Source organism: Patagioenas fasciata, chromosome 5 (genome assembly GCF_037038585.1).
Source record: "Patagioenas fasciata isolate bPatFas1 chromosome 5, bPatFas1.hap1, whole genome shotgun sequence".
NCBI classification, from domain to species: Eukaryota; Metazoa; Chordata; class Aves; order Columbiformes; family Columbidae; genus Patagioenas; species Patagioenas fasciata.
This window is the reverse complement of record NC_092524.1, coordinates 64,799,942-64,820,628: the sequence shown is the minus strand read 5'-3', so window position 1 is coordinate 64,820,628 and position 20,687 is coordinate 64,799,942. Positions and strand designations below refer to the sequence as shown.

The following is a 20,687-nucleotide window of genomic DNA, read 5'->3' as shown; positions in this document are numbered from 1 at the left end:
TACCAGACACACCCAGGGATTGTTGTCTGCCTGCATACAAAGACGGTTTTCTCATTTTTGTGTGTTTGGGAGAAAAAAAATGGGGCTGTACAGCAAATGGTTAGAGGAGTTCTGCTGCTGGCTACTCCTAGTCTTGTTCTACCATGTATTCCTGAGTTTTCCCAGGAGCTCTCTTATCCACGTGCCTCACAACTTTCTTTGCCTGTGACATGAAATTGAAGCTTTTTAAGACGTCAGGCTGTTCATGTGCAAACAGTACTCGGTGCATTGGAAGTCCCTGGCTTTACTGTAATGAATCAAAAGGTGATTAAATGACAAGGGTGTTAACCCAGGAGTCAGGAGACCTAACTTGGCTGTTCTGCCACTGACTTACTACTGCCCCTGACCAAATGACTTAATATCTTTAAGCACCCTTTGGAGAGAGGAGGAGTATTTCCTTTCCTTCCCAAAGCATTGTGAACAAAGATGCATTTAAGACTGGATGCTACTGACTAGTGCGGTAATAGAGGGCCAAAGAAATAGTTGGATAAGATAGTAATTTATAAGAACTTGTGGAGCACTGACTCACAGAAATGGGTTAATGAATGATGGGACCATTTAAATGAAAGAGGACAGTTTGTATTCATCAGATCTTTAGTAGCAAGAATGTGGAAGTTTTCTGCTGAAATGTTTCTGTGGGATATAGACTGAGCAATTACTTTTTGTAGCTGAAAATGCATCTAATAAATTCAACAGAAACCAACTAAGAATAAAACCCACTTCTTGAGGAGGGAAAGGGTTGTACTTTGAAACAGGTTGTGCTCAGGAGTTATCATTTGTCATGCTGAAGGCTCTCTTGGGTTTTGTAAATAACCTGCAGCATATTGAAAATAAGAAATATGAAATTCAAACTTATTGCAGCTCCTGGAGCAGCATTCATGTTGTTGGATGGGGACTCTTGAGTGCCTGAGCCAATTTCTCTTCTGCAATGACAAGTAATAGCAGAGTGAATTTGTTGCAGGTATCTGACATAAGTATGAGATGAAGGTAAAATGTGGTCAGATACATGATCCGCGTAACAGGAATTTTGGGGTATAATAAAATATGATTTATGTTTTAGCCTCTTAATGATTGAATGCTTATTTTCCTCATTCTGATGGGAACCTATAGAAACAGCCAGTGCAAGCTGCATTCACGCCGGGTTGCTCTAGTCCATATGCAGAGCCCAACTTTTAACAGTGGGTTCCTTCTGTGATTAACAAGCAACAATACTATGAGATGCGCTGGAAGAAGAGGCTCAGAACTGAGGAGGGAGCTAAGAATTTAAATAGAGATTGACCGAGCGTCTCCAAAACTGCACAGTCAATTTAACAAGTGCCAATTACTTGCCTGGAAAAGGTCTCCTCTCCAGCCACTCTGCTTGTCTGCTGTATCACGTGTTTCTGTTGAAACCCAAATGAGAACAAAACCGCCTCTCTGAAACGCACACATGCTGCTCAAGAGAGGCACTGTGCTATCAGATGTCTGTTTTGGGGAAAAGGCTGAAATTTCAGGCATCAACAGGAACTTTGGGATTAACTAGTGGGTAGTTGCAAATGAAATTTTTACTGGACCTCCAGTTCTTCAGTGTTGCTGTTCTCTGGGTGGCTGCTGCCTGGAAGTGACTTTTGCATCATTTTGCAGCACTGGTGGTAATTTGCTACAGCCTGAATTTCTGCAGTGTCATAGTAGCTGTTTTGGGATTCAAGAGTTCTTTACTAGAAATGTTCCTTGTTTCCTCTTCCCTGTCATATCCTTTAGCTTGTAGAGGCGTCAGAGCATGTTGGCTTTAACAGAAACATCCTGTCATGAGATTGTCTGGGGCTCTAGATTAAAATGGAAGAAACCCACGCACTTAGATTTCCTTTGAATGATAACAAATGTGATCACTGCTGAGCTACTATATTTGCAATGTACCGATAATGTTTAGTTGGTATTTTCGGGTGTTGATATAACACAGAGTGTTGAAGCTGGCTTTTTTAATTCCCTTTTCTCTGTTTCATGAAGGAAGACAGTAGATTTTCTAGCTGCTAAATATGTATATTTTTTTCCTCATGAAATTCTGATGCTAACAGTATTTCTCTCAGGTACAGCATTAGTACCACGTAAGCATCTTCCAATCACTACCGTGTTTGCGTCCAACATTGAACTTGAACTCCCTGGTTTACAACCGTGGCAGTGCCTTCTAATCTATGATATCAAGAGCTCTGGAAAATCAGAGCACTCAGCTACTGCAGTGACATAAGTGATTATTAGTAATTACATGGTATGGGAAGCCTATGGAAGACCAGGGAATTAAACCTGGGGTCTCTTGTGTTGCAGGCCAAGGCCTTAATAGCCTTAATAACTGGATTATCCCCTCATTAAAAGTTCTGGCCCCTAACCTTGGACGGGACTGGTGAGGATTCACTTAGTCTTGAGTGGTACAAAGCTCTGAAATGAAAAGCAAATTCTTCTGCCAGGAAGATGCAATTAGGTGTAGGTGCTTAGAGATGCTCTATGAATGGATAGATCCAGGTTTAGAAAGCACTTGATCTGTTTGCCTTCAGGAAGAGCTTCATTGTAAACAAGGACAGTAGGTTTTAGGACCCATTTCACAGGTGTTGTTATTTTGTTTTGCTTTCATGTACCGTAATTGTGCTTCACCAATTTCCCCACCATCAGAAACCACAGGATTTCTGAAGGTTGCAAGCTGTTAATCTTTACGGTTTCCTGATAATTACCAAAATACATCCTTAGGACCTCACTTAGGTCTCTGGGTGTTCCTGTCTTCTTTCTGAGCCCTGGTACCAAGGTAAACAAAAACTACCTCAGTGGCCTGGGACCTTGTTTAGAATTGAAAGCAGAAATATCTGCTCTAAAAAAAAAGAAGTTTTTCTCTATTTCCCTTTTTAATGTGTTTTTGTCCTTGATATTTTCCCTCAAGAGCTGGGGAAAAAGTAAGGCAGAGCTAATTCAGTGTCAATCAGCAGGATTTTGCTGGAGTCGATACTCCCAGAGGAGGGAAGTAGAAAATCTCACTCGTGTACCTGCCCCGGCTGAGTGTGTCACTGGGGAATTTGGAAATCGATGGTTCCAGTCAGGAGGAAAGGTCTCAAACTGAGGTCTCCCCTGCTTGTGTGAGCAAGTTGAACTGGGCATGGATTTGGGAGCAGAAAAAGGTCCAGAAAAGGAGAATTGCTGCTGAACAGATTCAGACAACTTCAGCTCGTTCTAAGTGTAAGTTTTGCTTTTATTTTTCTTGCTCCCGCAAAAAGTTTCTCCATAGCCCTACTCACAAGGAGTTTATGCCAGAGGAGCTATTGGATCTGTGTCTTTGAAAGAAATTCTTTCAAATACTCTTGGCCATCAGCTGACAGAGTCACTGGTGTCTGATGATGAAGAGACTGTGAGAGAGAAACTTTGTGAGCACGCAGAGAGCAGAGATTGCTGCATCAGATCTTTTACGATGTGAGTGCAGCAGGAAATTGCTTTGTTACAGCATGTCCGTGTTGTGAGTTTGTAAATTGTCACTGGCAAAATGTGCTTGAGCAAAGAGGGTGGCTTTCCAGGCAACCAGAGGCTTTGGGACTCAGCTGAGTGAGCTGCGAAATGAAATACAATCCTCTCGTTTCCCGTAAGTGGGGTGGTATTTTGGCAGCGTGTTTCACTCGCTTCATGCATGACTTTCTCAAATGCAATCCAGTCACACTGTCTTGCTCACAGTCAGGCTTAGCTGAAGGGGAGAATGAAGAGAGACAGTGAAAATCGGATCTCAAAAGTCGATGGTGTAATGGGAAGCAAATTCACAGGGAAAGCTGCAGGGATTTCCTTTCCCAAGTCTGGTTTCAGATGAGGAGAGAAGGACTAAGCCTATTGAGTCGCTCCATGGACTGATGATCTGAAGTAGCAATGGTTGGCTCAGAGGCTTGGAAACTTGGACGTGCAATTGCAGTTTAACTGTTTTCACTCTCAGAGCCAGCTAACAGCAGGGGCTACAGATCAGCATCTCCCCAGGGAAGCCTTTAGCGTTACTCTGCCTTCTGCACCCTGGATTTCTGACCTCCTGGCACAGCTGAGTCTGCTGAAGCCAAGGGTGTTCCTTGGCATTTGTGTGCCAACCTCCAGGCTTAATGTGAGCCTCACCGAAATCCCCATTCCAAAAGTGAGGCTTGGACAACCCCATTTGTAGCTGAATATTTTGGGGACACAAATGAGACTAAAGCCTATTCTCCCTCCAGCAGATTAAAACCATATATTTTGAAGAAAACATCACTGGAGTTGGGAGATCTGTTATGTCACCCTCCATGTGGTTATCATGTGAAAAATAAACACCGGGCAAGAAGAGAGGAAGGTGAGGAGGAGCTTGGCTGTGGTTTGAGCAGCCTGCACTCCCACCCAGCCCAGGTAGAACAGCACAGGGAATCCAAATGATGGTGGATTAGTGCAAAGGGGTGAGATTGCTCAGCTGAGAGCAAACATGACCCGTATTTTGGAGACAAATGATGTCAGCAACACGGTACCAAACACGCAAAAGATAAACTTGATCTGTTTTTCTAGAGAATAATAGCCTGGAAGTGACGCTGACTCAAAAGGCCAGTACTCTGGTTTAGTGAACTCTGCTGCTTCACTTCTCCCCTCCAGATACCCCGGTACCCTCTGCACTCCAACACCACCACTAAAATCTAACACATACACCCCACCACCTCCCCATCTTTAGACTTTGCTCTTGCTGACTTGCCTAAAATCCACTTTGCTCTGCCCTGGTAACATCAAGGGGCTGTTGGGTCTGCGAATCGGTGCTTCAGACTCGGCCGCAGCGATAGTGATGCTCTGTGGGTCAGCAGGAGCCTGGTCCTGCTCTAATGACCTGTGATTTATGGAGTAATTTTTGGCTGTTAGAGCACAAGGTGAGAAAACTGGGATTTCCTTCCCAGCTTCTGCTAACAGCCAGGAAGGGGCTTGCATGGCTCTCAGGAGCAGCTGGAGGGGGAATGGCTAAATGTGCCATGGTTTAAATCCCCTTTGCCTCCAGACAGCCTTGAAGCCTCATCTAGAAGTCCTGATCTACAAAGGAGAACCCTCTTTTCCCATTCCTGTCAGCCCACATCACAGATTGAAACCCAGAAACTATGGCTTTTCACTTATTTCTGTAGGTTTTTTGGCTTGTTTGTACAGCTAGCCCACATGGTGATATTCAGTACCGATGGCTTTCCAGCAGTGTAACTTATCCCCTTTTGCCAGGAGGCAGCACACACAGGTTTTTCTGGAGAGCAAGAAAAGGTCTCAGGAATGTTGCAGTGCAGACAGCAACCAGGCACTTCATCTTCAGTGGGAGAGAGATATGGGGGCCTTTCCACAACAGCTCAGCTAATTTTAATCTTGTTAATTAACAAAGCCACTCAAAACTCTCTACAGAAGTTTGTCATTCCTTGGCTGCCCAGAAGAGCGCATATGAAGCCGCCTTAGGCCCCTCAGTCACTTGGGTACCATCAGACACAAGGGACTTCCCCAGAGGGTGCTTACTATAATGAGTAGTGTTCCACCAGCAGTTTCTCTTGAGTTGCTGGGCAGAAGCCTGTGGATATTATTTCAAAACGTGAACCAATTCTACCTTAAATCAAGAGGGCACTGGTAGTGAATTGTAGAAATGCTTTATGTGTCCATATGCATACGTAGAAAGAAGTTGAATAGCAGCTGGGAAAGTATGTGTATGTATGTCTGGGTTTTCTTCTTTCCTGCATTTGCAGGTGATACTTAATGAGAAAAAACTAAATCTACCACTGCTGCTTCTGATGAAAGCAAGCCCATTGTTTCTCAGGAACTGAGAGTGATGGCTCCTAATGAGAGATAAATTTGATTATTATGTTTAAGTGTGGGTGTGTGAGTTAAATCCAGGGCTTCCTGGGGAGTACAGAGTTTGGGTTGTTACTTCTTGCCATTCTGAAGACATTCTGAGGAACTTGTGATAACCCATGTGGTCAGAGCACAGGGCAGTCCAGTCTAGCTGGGTGCAGGATAACAGCTCCAGCAGAGCCCTTGGACACTCGGGCTGTGCTGCACGAAGTTACTGTAACGGGTTGAGAAGAAATAAGATTGGAGTGATACAGAAAATAAATTTCCCTGGGGCACTCCAGCCAGGCCCAGCAGAAGGAGAGAAGGCAAAGTGGACACTGAGCTGTGCTGCGGCAGGAGTGAACTACCTAACCTAAGGGGATTAAACCAAGGTTGCTCAAACCCTTGGTCAGGACCCCTCTTGTGTGTGCTGTGGCTTATTTTCAGAAAGATTACATCTGGAATATTGTGTCCAGTTCTGGGCCCCTCAGTTCCAGAAGGACAGGGAACTGCTGGAGAGAGTCCAGTGCAGAGCCACGAAGATGCTGAAGGGAGTGGAGCATCTCCTGTGTGAGGAAAGGCTGAGGGAGCTGGGGCTCTTTAGTTTGGGGAAGAGGAGACTGAGGGGTGAGCTCATTAATGTTTATAAATATGTAAAGGGTGAGTGTCAGGAGGATGGAGCCAGGCTCTTCTGGGTGACAACCAATGATAGGACAAGGGGAAATGGGTGCAAACGGGAACACAGGAGGTTCCACTTAAATATGAGAAGAAACTTCTTCACAATGAAGGTGCCAGAGCCTGGCCCAGGCTGCCCAGGGAGGTTGTGGAGTCTCCTTCTCTGCAGACATTCAAACCCGCCTGGACACCTTCCTGTGGAACCTCATCTGGGTGTTCCTGCTCCGGCAGGGGGATTGGACTGGATGAGCTTTTGAGGTCCCTTCCAATCCCTGACATTGTGTGATTCTGTGAAAGGCTTTATGGATGGTGAGTGCTCTGGGCTCAACCAGACTGACCGCACCACTGTAAGTAACTTGAAAATGCCATTAATGAGGAGAGGAGGCAGAGGCTGCAGTTTTTACAGCAGATAGACTTAGAAGCAGATTTTAAACATAATCAAAGTGAAGTTTGCTGTGACAGAGGAGTGAAGGGAAAAGGGCTGGTTTCGGACTGCTGGCGAGGACGTCTAAGTTCAGCAGAGAGCTGGATGGTCCAAGCTGCCTCCTTGCTGCAGCTGCTCCCCCTGACATCAGCCTGGAGGGTGAGGTCTTCTGAACTTTGGAGAAGTTTGTTCTCTTCATACACTGCACTTGCTTGGGGTCAAACACCCCTGAATACTGGGAGGTCAGAACGGGCTGTCGTCAGCTCAGATACCGCGGTGGGTGTCTGCCCCCTCCCTGCATGCTCCAGCAAGCAGCACATGACTCAGAATACCTGGGCTGTGCTTTGCTTGGCACATCCAAGCGCAATCCACGTGTGCTTCCTGCTGCCTTTGTGCCTCACCTTCTCCCTAGATCCTGGGCGGTCAGTTTGGCCGCTGTGTGAGCCAGAACAAACCCCCAGTTTGTGCTCCCCCGTCCTCTCCTGAACGCTTAAGGTGTGAAACGAGGCTGCCGGATGCTGATGGTGCAAGGGACCTACATCTTTACATCACTCTGCCCAAGGCACGTGTCTCTCCTTTGCACTTGCGTTCTACAGATCTGAGCCACGTTCTTTCTTTCCAAGGGACAGAAAAAGGTGGATAATCTGTTTCACATGCAGTGCTGGAATAGCCAGAATGAACATGTTTCTGAATGAACCAGATGCTGGGAGTATTGTTTAGACAAAGATGAAAAGGAACACCACAATGGTGGACTCACTGAAATCCAAGAGGGAAATAGATGAGCTCACTGCTTTATCTTCAGAGCTGAGGCACCTAACAAAGGCAGATATTAAAAATGCCCTCAAATTTGCCAATAAATTATTCTCCTTGGCATCTTTTCAGAGTTGGCAGGCTCCATAAATCCTCTTGCACATTTTGATTAAGCTTTGGCTGTCAGAGTGAGGCCAATATTTAAATCTCTCTGTGAAGCTCTATGCTGGATCCATGTACACATTTTTCCTTTATTTTGTTTTTTAGAAATGCTTTCATCTTGCGTTTCCTCATTGGCTCCTCTGCAGCAAAAGCAGGACTCTGGAGCCTGTCATTTCCCAGCTGGGGAGGAGTTCTGCAGTTTTAAATTATCTCTTCTCTAGACCCGTTTTGCCATAAACACAGACTGTGGTGAAGCGACAAGGCTGTGCTTCACTGCAGATTGCCTTGTTGCCTCCTTTGCTTGAGCTTGCATATCCATCTCTGTAACACACTGCCTCCTACTCTTTGCCTCTTAATTCTCAAACAGCTTTCCCAGAGATTTTAATCTCTTCTGTCTATTGATCGCACTCATTCCTGAAGCGTTACTTTTCCCCACAATAGCATTCCCATGCTTCTGAATAATTCACTGTGTAAGAAAACTAAAGCCATCTCTATATAACTTGCCAAGGCTAAATTCATCATAGTCATTAGCTCTTTTACCTTTCTCTTTCAAATGGGTTGAAATTAGCTTCTTGTTTCAGTACGCAGCATGCAGGCTTGGATTTGCTTCATAACAAAAGCTCCTAACGCTGCCTGTTGTAATGTCAGGTGTGACTCATCCTCCTCTTTCCTGCCAGAGGTGAAAAAAAAAAAAAAGAAATGAAGAAGCCGACTTTTTCTCCCCCTCTTCTTTCTCTCCTTCCTCCTATGAAGAAGCAATTCCCATGGCCAAACCTAAAACTTGTGGCCTGGTCTCACCTCTCTGCTCTCCCACACATAGACTGTGATTATAGACCCTCAAAGGCATTTTGGTGAAGTACATTGAAATATGATCTTGTCGAATGGCCCAAGGATTTGCTTGAGAGCCGGGGTCTGACCTGGAGATGGGGGTGACGGCCGGATGATGGGACCAGCTCTCATGGTGCAACCCCAGCAGAGGGGTCCAGCCCATCTGACTGGGAGCTCTCAGCATCGCTACAGGGGTAACAAACCTCCGGTTGTCCAAGCTGTTCAGGGCTGTAGGTCTTACTTGTCCTTCCAGCTTTGAGCTTTCTGACCTGCTGTATCTTTTCAGGAACTTTAAAAGAATCGAAATACAACCAAGACCACAAAAAAGCTCCTTTGAAGTATTTTCCTGTGATTTTTTTTCCCCCTAATTGGCCTTTACAGGTTTGTCTGGGGCACTTTACTCTCCTTTATACTTGACCGTATGTAAATAGGCCACCCAGGGTTGTGTAATAGATTCCCGGTTCCTCTTGACAAGACAATCAGAAAAGGATTAATTGTTTTCCTGTGCAGCCCTAGGGAGATTTTACCACTGCTTAAAATAAGAGTGGGATCATGCCCCCCATCTGTTAATAAGTGTGGTACTCATTCTCCCTCCCCGTTTGTATTGCTCTGATGTATTGATTTAGTAATTGACCTGCATATCCCCATGTTGTAGCTATAGTCCAACTGGTGTAATTTAAAAACAACAGCTGGAGTTTGAGACCGAGCAGTCAGTGACCCACGTGGGAACTGGCGTTGGCTCATCTGTTCTGAAAACACAGACTTCTGGAGTGACATCTTGACTGAAACCTGTGTTAAATATTCCATATATCTAATGACTAAAGTTAATTTCTGTTTATTATTATTTATTACAGGAATACCAAAGGCAGAATCATCAAAAATCACTAGCTATCATCAGGGGCCAATATGCATTTGATACTTGTGGCCTCTTCATTCTGGATTAGTGTTGATGAGTTATTGGTTGATGAGTGGGGAGAGGCTGGGATACAGGTAGATTGTGGTGCAGCAAGGAAGTTTGTATCTATTCAGACAACGTTTAATTGCTGTATTTTGGGCCAAGTTCTCTCCTGGTGATAGCGAAGTTACATCAGTTTACGCCTCCAGGAGATGTGGAGCCAGACATGTCTATCCCACACGTGAGTTGCTCTGTCTACCTTGGTTTATTTTGCTGGTCTCTTGCTTAGTATTATTTGCAATACAGTTAATCCTTCTTGTTCCCTCAACCTTTGACTGGGCAGCATCCAGCAGCCATTTCTGCACTAGGGGGAAACGAGATCAAATTCATCTGCTTAATATCCACTGCACTGACATTTTGTCCTTGCCTGCAGCCGGCACGTTAAACATGACTGCTGTTGTGCTTATTGTTACAGTCTTCTGGCTTTTAGGAGCAGGGCTGAAGACTGGTTTTTACCTCCTTTCCCATTCCTTTTTTATCCGGAAAAGGAAATAAAGGAGATCTCACACTCTCTTCCTCCCCAACTCCTTAAAATACTTTCAGGGCAGTCTTGTACTTCTGAGCCCTGGCACTGTGCTCACTGGACCTTCTCTATACTGAAAGATCTCACCTCCTCACAGTGTTCTGTAGCCAGAACGCCAGCACGGGGGTGGAAGCACCCTGTGCATGTGTGGGTCACGCTCTGGTTTAGCAGCGTTATGAATTGCACTGGTACAAATCAGCGCTTTTAGCAACTGATCCTGCTGTGTGCAGGGTAGGAAGCCAAAACACCACATGGCCTCTAATCATAGAATGGTTTGGGTTGGAAGTTACCTTCCAAGCTCATCCAGTGCCACCCCTGCCATGAGCAGGGACATCTTCACCAGCTCAGGTTGCTCAGAGCCCTGTCCAGCCTGGCCTGGGATGTCTCCAGGGATGGGACATCCACCACCTCTAAAAAGGCCACAATAAGGTCTCCCCATAGCCTTCTTTTCCCCAGGCTGAACAACCCCAACTCTCCCAGCCTGTCCTCCCAGCAGAGCTGTTCAGCCTCAGATTGTTTCTGTGGCTCCTCTGGCCCCTCTCCAACAGGTTCATGTCTTGCCTGTGCTAAGGGCACCAGAGCTGATGCAATCAGAGCAAATCCCCAGTGTAAAACAGAGGTAGCACTCGTGAGAGCCGTGGTGATCCCAAGTCCTCCTCTCAGCAGCACAGTCCTCACTGAAGGTCAGTAGGACTCAGTCTCCCAAGCGGCTGGCTCACACCCACGGCTGAATCACTGCAGTTTAAGTTACCAGGTACCAGCTGAGCTGCCGTAAGTGTGAGGACTTCCATGGGAGAGCTCTCCCACCACCCTGCTCCTAGCTGTGGAGCTTCGGCTGAAATCGGGTTCCCTCGGTCGCTGTAACCCCCCTTGTGTGTCTGAGCCCTGGATTGCTCTGGTATGGGGAGCGAGGCATGTTTGTGAGCATTGCTCCGGCAGGACTGCGATGATAGGTGATGGGAGCCTTGCCCAAGAGAGCAAAAGACAAGACCGGCTCAAAAGAACAGCTTTTCTATTAAAAAAAAAAAAGTCTCTCTGCTATGCTAATGCCTCCTGGCTTCCAGTCATTAAAAATCTTACAGACGTTAACAGACGGAGCCATAGAGCCATCTTTCTTCTCCTTTGTTTAGGGGTGGATGGAGGCTGATGAATCCCCAGACTGCGGGTTTGTTTGCCTTACGTAATAGGCAGCCAAACTGTCTTCGGCAACTGCAGCATTCAGTTGAGAGATTCATGAAGGGAAGCCTTAATTAGAGTAATTGCTCTATTTATATAACGATTCCCTTTTGTCTGAGATCAAATAGATCTTTGAGAAATCTTATTTCCTTTCGAGTTAATTTCTGCCCTGTTAGTTTAGCTCATGAATCTTAATGAAGATGAGCCTGTTGGGTATCTCCCGATCTCCCTGCTCTCCCTCCTTACTGGAGGGGAGACTGTGGGGTGATAAGTCTCCTGTGCTGCTGCTGATTTTCACTTTGGTAGCAACACGGGAGAAACACCAAGGGGCAGGAAATGTTAATACCACGAAGAGGGAAATTTTGCTTTCCTTTGATGGTTTGAGCTTGATTGTTGCATTGGCACAATCCTGAATAGGGGTTCTCTGAGGCAAGTGGTGTGATGGAGAGGAGGTGAGACTTAGGGTCTGTCATCGTATCTGTGACAGGCAGCCCTTGGCCTCCTGGCAAACTAAAGGGTTTAATTTATTGGGATCTCTGTTCCCTGCTTGTAAGACTGGGGAGAGGTTCCATCTCTGCCATGCGCTTGCATTTGAAAGATGAGCTGCTTGGGGGCAAGGTAAATACAGCCTGCCCAGGGCATCGAGTCGTGATGGGAGCTGGTGCATCTAAGACTTTCTTTAATACAAGAAGTAACTGTTTCTTCCTCATCCAGATGGCTGGCTGTGTGAAAGGAATAGCTGATCAGGAAGTTGTATTCTTCTTCCTGAAGTGCGTTACTTCTGTGAAGGGATCCAGGCTTGTTAGTCTTTCCCTAGAATGTGACACAATTTCACGTAATCTAGTCACTGTGATATAACTCATGAAATTCATTATCCTGATGCAAATAGCACATATATAAGTTACATAAAACCTATCAGGGATTCCAGTATTGAGAAAGGGAACTTGCAAATTCAAGGAAATTAATGCTTGGGAACATCTGTTTTGTGCAAACATCCCTTCACTGACTTCCAGACTAATTTGCAGACTCAGCCTCTTGAGACCAAAGTTGCGATGCTGCATGTGAGCAGCACTGGAGGAGTCTGGAGACCTGGAGCCCTTCCCAGCGTGGTCCAAGGCACGTAGCGGGTGAAGGGGGGGACCGGTGTAGGTCCCCTGCTCTCCATCACCTGCTCACGGGCTGAGCTCCCAGGGCTGACGCAGATTTTTCCCAGCGGTTGGCACTTCTACGTCTGCGTTTTTCCCTTGTAGCTTCACGGGCCTTCTGCGGACTAATCTCCAGCTTTTAATTTCTTGTCATGGCTTGCTACGTTTTCTTTCAGTAGATGTTTTCAAATGATTTTGTGAAGTCATGTTTTTGGCTCATTCCAGCTGCTGGTTTTGGCTGCGATGCTGCTGAGAGGGGTTAGCTGAGGTCGGAGAGAGCCTCACTCGAGTTTGCTGCCTGGCAAACTGTTGCAGCCCAAAGTGACCCAGTCTGTGGATGCTCCCAAGGGGCTCTTCAAACCAGGAATGGAATAATTACTCACGGCTGGATGTGACCACAGGGCGAGGGCTTGACTGGCTCAAGTTTAGGATTGATAGTCTTGCTATTGGTTTTGCTGGGAGGCGTCTTAGTTTTGGGTGATTATGTGAAATTTTTTTTGCTCAGGAACATCTCTAGTTTGGCGTCTTCTTGTTACTGTTGTATTTTTTTTCTCTATGTTTCCTCACCGGGCTCTGTGTGCTAAAAGCTGAGATTCATGGTGGATTCTTAATTATCATACAAACTTAGAGATACTCAGTAAACACAAGGAGATGACATCTTGCCACAAAAAATTTTCTGCTGAACATCTTACCACCTGCAAAAACATTGTTGGATTGTACTTGGAAGGACATTTAGGGCTTTCCAACCTGGGAAGCAAGAGTCCATCCCACTGTGGCCTTCCCGTGGATGCCAGGAGCAGCCAACACTTTGTAGGACATTTTCCAGCTGTTTCGGAATATTGCCGGAGGGATCTGGTGAAAGATCAGCTGCGTTTCCAAAATCCTTTCCCCTGCGCAGCCTGCTCGTGTGCAGAGGGCAGCATCTGGGTGCTCGGGGCACCCAGCTTTACCCTTCCTGCCGCAGAAATTCCTCTTCCACGGTTGGAGACTTGAGTACGGGCCCCAGCTACTTATTTCAGAGATGAAGGCTGAGCTTGTAATTAAGTTGCTCAGAAATCCCAGGTTCTTTGTTTGCTTTGCTAGAAGTGCCATCAGATAGCGGAGGTGGCGTGAGACGGGCTGTCAGATGCTACCCTATAGCAGCTGAGAAATGTCAGTACGGCCTGAGGCAAAGAAAGGAAAGGATCCATGGGGTTTTGAGAGGTCAGTATAGTCTTTTGTTTTTTTCCTGGCAACATTTCATCCATTTCTTTGCCAGTGCAATAATTTCTGGTGAATTCCAACAGTGCTTGAGAGGGTTAGTTATTCATTTTGATGGAAACTGTCTTATAAAAAATTCCTTTTATTTTACATACCTCTTACAGTAAGGCAAGTAACTCTGTTCCAGTGCAAAGCATCAGTACTGTCTCTGTTGGAGTCACTGCTTGCAGGTCTGCTTTTCAGCCAGATTGCCAAATAAAGACTGGAGCCCCTTCCCAGGGAAAACACCCCACCTTCACCAGCCTGTGACAGACCAACTGTTTCCAAAACTCACCAGGAGATTTTACATAAGGGAACAGCAGCCATGGCCAATCTCTCATTTTCTGTCACAGCCCCTGGGTGCAGAGGAGTGTGAACATCCGCAGGCTGAGTAACCTGCAGGGATGCTATGGCTGCCCAAAGCGCAGGAACATATTTAATGTACTGCACAATGATGCTTAAATAAAACATTTTCAGTGCCTGTTCCCATGCACAGATGCAATCGAGAGGTCTCAACACAGCACACAATATGTTTATCAGGGATGTAAGTTAACGGTAAGAGACGGACTATCCTTTGGAATGATATCCCACCCTTTTGTTGGAGCAGATTGGGGTGACTTTGCCATGAAAAGGAGGCCTTTTCATCCTGGGTAGATGTTCTTTTCAGAGTGCATGGCTTATATTCACTTTTGAGGTCCTGCTAGCCTGCGTTAGGCACTTGCAGTGTCTGCAAAACAAGCTTAGAGAAACCTTGTCCAGAGTGGTTTATGGTGCTGGTGGATCACTTCATCCCTTGGTACCCTTGTCCTTCAAAGCCCTGTTTTTACACAGCAAGAGAAGCAGCAGTGCTGAGCTCAGGCCTGACAGCTGGGGAAGGTGCTGCTTGATGGGGTGTCCTGTGGGTCAGCTCACTCCTGTCAGAGGCAAGGATTAATTCAGAGGGGTTTTGTGGCAGCCCGGCGTCGTTCTCAGCAGCCAACCAGGGGGATGTGTCCCAGCAGTGGGTGAATTTGAAGCCTTCACTCTCTTCCTGCCTCCTTTGGACACCAAACATTGGGGTAGATGGTGCCTAGAGTTACCCAACTTAGGTTTCTCAATCTGCGGGTCCGATGCCGGTCGAATCCGAACAGTCGTTTTTTGAATGTTATGCTTTGCTTTTTCAGAGCTCAAAACAGCCCACCTCGAGGGATGGCCCTTGGCTAATCCTCATTGTCCCAGCAAAAAGGGTGTTTTAAGCAGCCAGGAATGCATTTATGTTGGCTCTCGGCTTGTTGCATCGGATGCCTTCGCTTGGTGCAATTTTGGCATCTTGTGGACCAAAACAAGTGAACAGGAATGTGAACACACTTTTATATCCCAGGACTTCGCTGGTCTGGGAATGGGCAGCCCAGTTTAGGTTTTTGGTCTTATATGGTTGAGCATGAATGGGAACCCAAGCAAAGCACGTTACCAGCCCTTTTCAGAGATTTATCTGCTTTCATGATTGTTTTTTTTTCCCCTCCTGATTTAGCAGCAGCTTCCTGGTCTAATGGAGGTGGTGGTGGGTCAAGAGCCAGGAGACATGGGATTTATTCCCAGCTCTCCTTCTATTTATCTTGTGTTTTTGGATTGTTTTGGTCTATACCACTCCCAGCACCAGCAAGCTCTGATCTTGTTTAATCTTTCTAGCTGTTCCAGCAATGCAAATAAGAGCTGGTGAGGTGCAGATACCCATCTGTGGGGACAAAGAAACTGGGCAGGGATTTTCTAAAGAAAGATGGGGCTGCTAAGAGATTTCTGACCTGCTTTGCAAACCAAAGAAGTTTAGCTTGAGACTTGCGAAGGCTTGTCTGAAGCAGGTCTCTGAGAGGTTTTGGCTTGACCCATTTCTGGTTTGGAAACCAAGCTGTTGTCTGGGGATCGTTATCCCACAGTGGGGCAGAGTCCCTTGGGAAACAAATTGTGTTTGGGTTCTCCTGGTAGAAAGGGAGAAAAACAGGTTGAAAGGGTTGGGGAGACAGAGAAGTTGTGCTTGTCCTTGGGCCTGACCCTGGAAATGCTGCATAACTGAAGGCTGAAGAGTCCACAGAAGCAGCTGCCGTGTTGGCTTTGCTCCTCTCCTGGTGAGTGCTCTTAGAAATCTGGGCGCGCTCAACAGCTCTTTCCACTGACGTTTTGGGGTGGGATGGTGGAAAACAGTTCTGCTATAGGGAATCTGGCAGTCTTCTTCCTTCTCCTCATCTCTGTAGGTAATGACTAGATCTTTTATCCATTCGTCCTAGGAGGATTTGTACCTTCTGAAAAGCTCCTGCAGTCAGAACGAAGTTGGTCTCTCACTGCACCTCCTCTTCTTTTCATTTCCCCATTGCTCAGATGCAGCAGACTTGGTCATTCCTGAAACAGTGACCGTTTGTCTGGTTTGGCTGGTTCAGCTGTTTGCTAAACATAATGCTCTTTCATCTTCAAGGAAATCGTCTGGACACCTCCACCAGAGTGGAGCTTGCTTTATCCTGCTGTTTCAATAGGCAAATAAAAGCAGCTTTTTTTCACAGCTCAAACATAACCTGATTTCTCCAATGAATTAGAAATACTTGAGGCGAGGGGTAAGATTGTTTTTTACTGAATTTTTAAGAACTAGATTCCTAAATTAACAAGCCAGCTAGCACTTTTCCTGTCTGGGGAAAGGATTCCCCTCCTCCTTCAATATTTCCCTTCCCCCTAAGAAACATCCACAACACTCACACTTCATCATTCTTGTCGGGACGTAAAGGGCACCCGCCACGGCCCTCCTGTGCTGTGTGCGTGATGTACGGCTTTGCTTACTGCTCCCTGGCAAATCAGAGCACTTTGACTGAGGTCTGAGATTTCTTTTCACTGGTGGCAGAGTAAAAATGTTACAAAAAGAAAGCCTCTTTATAGAGTTTCACCACCAAGAGAGGAGATGGTTACCTGTCTGCTCTCATCTGCCTGGGGCTTGGGGGGCTTGAAAAGCCAGCGCCTTGCTCATTTTCCTCTGTTTCCCGAGATGACAGGAAGGAAAGCGTAGGCTTCTGGCTGCTCTTCAGCAGGCTGAGGTTTAGGAAAAAGGCACAGCTCAGGACTGACTCCAGTCCAAAGCCTGGCTGGCTGGTGAGCAGCATTCGAGAGTGAGCTTGTATTCCTGAGAAATTAATATAGAAATGGATAACCACCAAAACCACTGTGCAACATCTATAATATTGCAAACGATGCAACTCAACTTTCTTATTTTGGTAACCAAGGATTTAACCAAAAGAAAAGGGACCAAGGAGAAATACACCCCAGCTTCTTCCTCTAGAAAATGAGTCAAGTTCCTTGCATGCAGTTCCAGTACAATGAAACTGAGAAGTCTGGCCAGCAACTGGGTTCAACAGGAAAGCTGAGGACAAGCTTTTGTGCGACTGCTAATAGGTCCTTCTCTCGTGGCTCTGCCGGATGGGAGGAAACAAACAGTCCTTTTTTTTTGTTGTTGTTATTTTGCAGTTCATGACAAAGAACCCCAACATGCGGCTGGGCAGCCCGGGGCTGGGCGGCGAGAGCGCGATTCTGCGGCACCCCTACTTCAAAGATCTGGACTGGGACCTGCTGAACCAGCGTCAGATGGAGCCACCGTTCAGGCCCCGAATTGTATGTGGGAAGGAGGCGGGGGCGGGGGGAAGGGATTCCTGTTTGTTTGGGTTTTTTTTTCCTCTTCTGGGCTGTCTAAGCAGGTTTATTACCATGAGACAGGAAAGGAGGTGGAGGGGGCGCAGCTTTGACACAAAAAGCCCTGAGCCAGGAGGTGAGGTCTCTGGTCTTGGCTTGGCTGCTGGTTGGCTACCTGATGTTATACAGGTCACTTTTCTTCTCCATGCTGGTTTTTCAAAGGCAGCCCAGCCAAAAGATGCAGGTTTGTAAAAGCAACTGCAGCAGATTAGGCACCTAACAACCCTTTCCCTTGCCCCAAACATAAAACAGTGTAAGTAATCTTCACCCTGGCTGTTCCAGCCACCCCTTCACAACTGGGCTGTCTCTCTCATATCACTGTGTGTTCCACACCCAGCACAGTGTTCCCTGCTCAGGACATTGTCAGTTGAGTGGTTCAGGTGGCAGACAGGCTGCAGAGGACACTGCTGCTCCTTTTCCCAGTGGTCCTACACAGCCCTAAGGATGCTCTGTGATAGGAGAGCGCTGCTCTCCGTGGAGAGCCTGCCCAAGGTTGTCTCTGTGGCTTCCTTGCCTTTGAAATTGTCACCTGGAGTGGCTTTGTCTCATGCTGTGGTCACTCTGCAAGCTCTTAGTGGCAACAATCAACCCACTCCTGCTCTGTGAAGGTCGCTGGGTGCAGAATCAGGCACTCACGGGAGCTGTGGCAGCTCAAGATCAGGCTCTTGTGTTGTTTCTTGTCCTGAATCAAAGGCCATGGGAGCCTCCTCACTGCACCGTGAGCCAGACAGGATCTGGGAACATTAGGCTTCAATGTCAACAAAACATCTTGTTCTGGGTGCAGGAAAAACACACGCTGTGTCAAAATATGCCACAAACCCAGTTTATGTGTGTGCATTGTAAACAGTCCCACTTTATGGCATGAAGGAAGGAATCCAGCACCTGGAGCCAAGCCATTTGTCTTCCAACGGCCCAGTAATTCATTATTGTGCAAGTTTAATGGCTTGTGCATAGAGTGTACAACCCCCCCCCCACCCCGCAAAAAACCCAGCAGATAAGGAGGGACTGTGTGGAGTCAGCTAAATGGAAGCACAGCTGATAACTGCTTTGAATGGCTTGGTCTGTGCTGCCACTTGAGGAAAGGAATTGATTTATGTGCCCTGACCTGTCCAGAGAGGCAACTCATCAGAGGTGGTGTGAGTTAAATCAGAGCGGGGAGTTCCCTGTCAGAAGCCTCAGAGGCTCCAAAAGGCTTTGCACTGATAGAGGCTCTGTGCGGGCACCCAGCTACTCCCGGTCCAACCCCAGAAAAAGCTTTCAGTAAGCCCAGCCTGGGTTATGGAGGTTGACGGCTCATTGCGCTCAGGACTAGACTAGACTAGATGCAAAGCGAGGATCAAGCAGATCATACATAGGTTTGACATCTCTTTCCTTTGCCTTTTCTGTTTGACAGAAATCCAAAGATGACGTGAGCAACTTTGATCCAGATTTTATAAAAGAGGAGCCCATTCTGACTCCCATTGAAGAAGGAATTCTTCCGATGATAAACCAAGATGAATTTAGAAACTTTTCATTCACAAGCCCAGAACTGCAGCAATAGCTACAGCTCTGGGGAAGGGCTGCTGAGACGACTGGGAGGAAATGAAAACCAAGTTTACCAGAGATTTCACTCTCAAAGAGTAACAGTGCACTGACTTTAGACGATTCAGCAGCACCACTGTCAACATTACCTTAATGTGAAATTGAAACCTTCCTGTGTTTATAGGATTTATGCAGCTCTTGGATCAAATATTGACGGGGTGGAACAAACACGATACTGTAAATAGCTGATGCAGATAGAGAATTGAATGCTGAGCTAGTTGGCTCAGCCTGAATGTCGCTGCTTGCAGTGGATTCGAGGAGTCAGCGTGAGCATGAAACAAGTGTCTTGCAGCCCTGAGCCAAACAGACTTGTTACAATTCCAATTGTTTGCAAGACTATTTTGAGGAGTCCCAGCATTGTCCGGCATTTTGGAGCCATGATCCAGCATCCCATGGCCTGACTGAACCAGATGTTCCTACTGACTTTACCTGTTTCTGCAGTATTTATTTCTTTCCGAAGGACAAATGGCTCTCTTTGCCACTGTTTAGGTTTCCATGTGAAATATTTCATTGTGCCGACTAGCAGAAGGAAAAAAAGCAAATGCCTTGTGCCCCACACAGATTCTTCCAAGTCAAAGGGAAGTCATGTGCTCATAGTGTTTTACTGTTTGTGCGATATGAAAAGTTTTAGTGTTTGCATTCTGTGAAATGCCTTTTTACATCCTGCATCTTCAATGCTCCTTTCTTTGCCTCCCAGCTGTTTTCAACTATAATGTAACTTGTAAAACCTTACTGTTTATTTAGGCCCATTCTATTTAATTATGCTATACAGAGCCCCTTTTGTGGCTTTAGTGCCCATTAAAATTTTGATCCAAAGTGATAGTGCTTAAATTATTTGTATTATTATTGTGATGGGAGCCACAGAGCTGGTAAACTGCTTGAAAGCAGAGTTGTCAACCAACAGGTAACACGAAAGGACAACTTTCTCCTAAGAGAGCAACAAACCTTATCTAAGAAATAGGGTGACTTGGTTTGGTTTGGATTTAAGGGCTTATGACTCACAGGGCACTTCTTATCAGTCGCAGCCTCAAGCCTCTGCCACAGACAGACCGAGACTAATTTTCAGTGCAGTTTGTAGAAACCAGACACTCCAGGAGATGGTTCTGTGCTGTCCCCACTCTTCTGGAAGCTGAATGATTTTTCTGTAGCTCCATGGCACCCCTTTGCACTCCTTGCTGGGCTTGAAGCTGTATGTCAGGATTATAGCCTTTTCCTTGGGCAGATAAGAATTACTGGAGAAGATGAAGAATTTCAAACCTCTTGCAAAACAGATCATGTTTGTATAGTGCTAATCACATGCTTTAACTTGAGATAAGGGTGATATGCAGCAGAGGGACACTTCTGCACAGACCTTGCACTGCTGCAACTGTGGAGGTGACGCAGGGGAGCATAAGCCTTTGTCAAGGAAATTACACAGGCTCAACCCCTGTTACAGCAGAGACCAACCAGTGTGTTTGTGCTCACCTGCTGCGAGACCAAGTTGGAAATAAGAAATCAAAGCTGGGATCTACATACAGGTGACACCCGTTCCCACCCAAGCCCTCTCTACTTGACTGAGTCCCTTTTACCCCTAAACCATCTGCTGAACTGTTCGACAGGTGGGGCTCGGGTTCAGTTACCGCTGGACTCCTCTTGCCTTTGTGCTTGTGTGTTACACCAGTTTTCCCTCTTTCTTTCCTGCATCTTGTCTATCAT

The 20,687-nt window shown here is 46.3% G+C and overlaps 1 protein-coding gene across 1 annotated transcript in view; it reads left to right on the top strand.

Moving 5' to 3' along the window:
• Nucleotides 1-19,814, top strand: part of PRKCH (protein kinase C eta) — a 122,541-nt gene extending 102,727 nt beyond the window's left edge. The window contains exons 13-14 of the mRNA XM_065838672.2: nucleotides 17,190-17,333; nucleotides 18,805-19,814. Coding sequence (XP_065694744.1) covers nucleotides 17,190-17,333; nucleotides 18,805-18,951 — 291 coding nt within the window. The 3' untranslated portion in view covers nucleotides 18,952-19,814. The remainder of the gene's footprint in view (nucleotides 1-17,189; nucleotides 17,334-18,804) is intronic.
• Nucleotides 19,815-20,687: the final 873 nt, after the last annotated feature.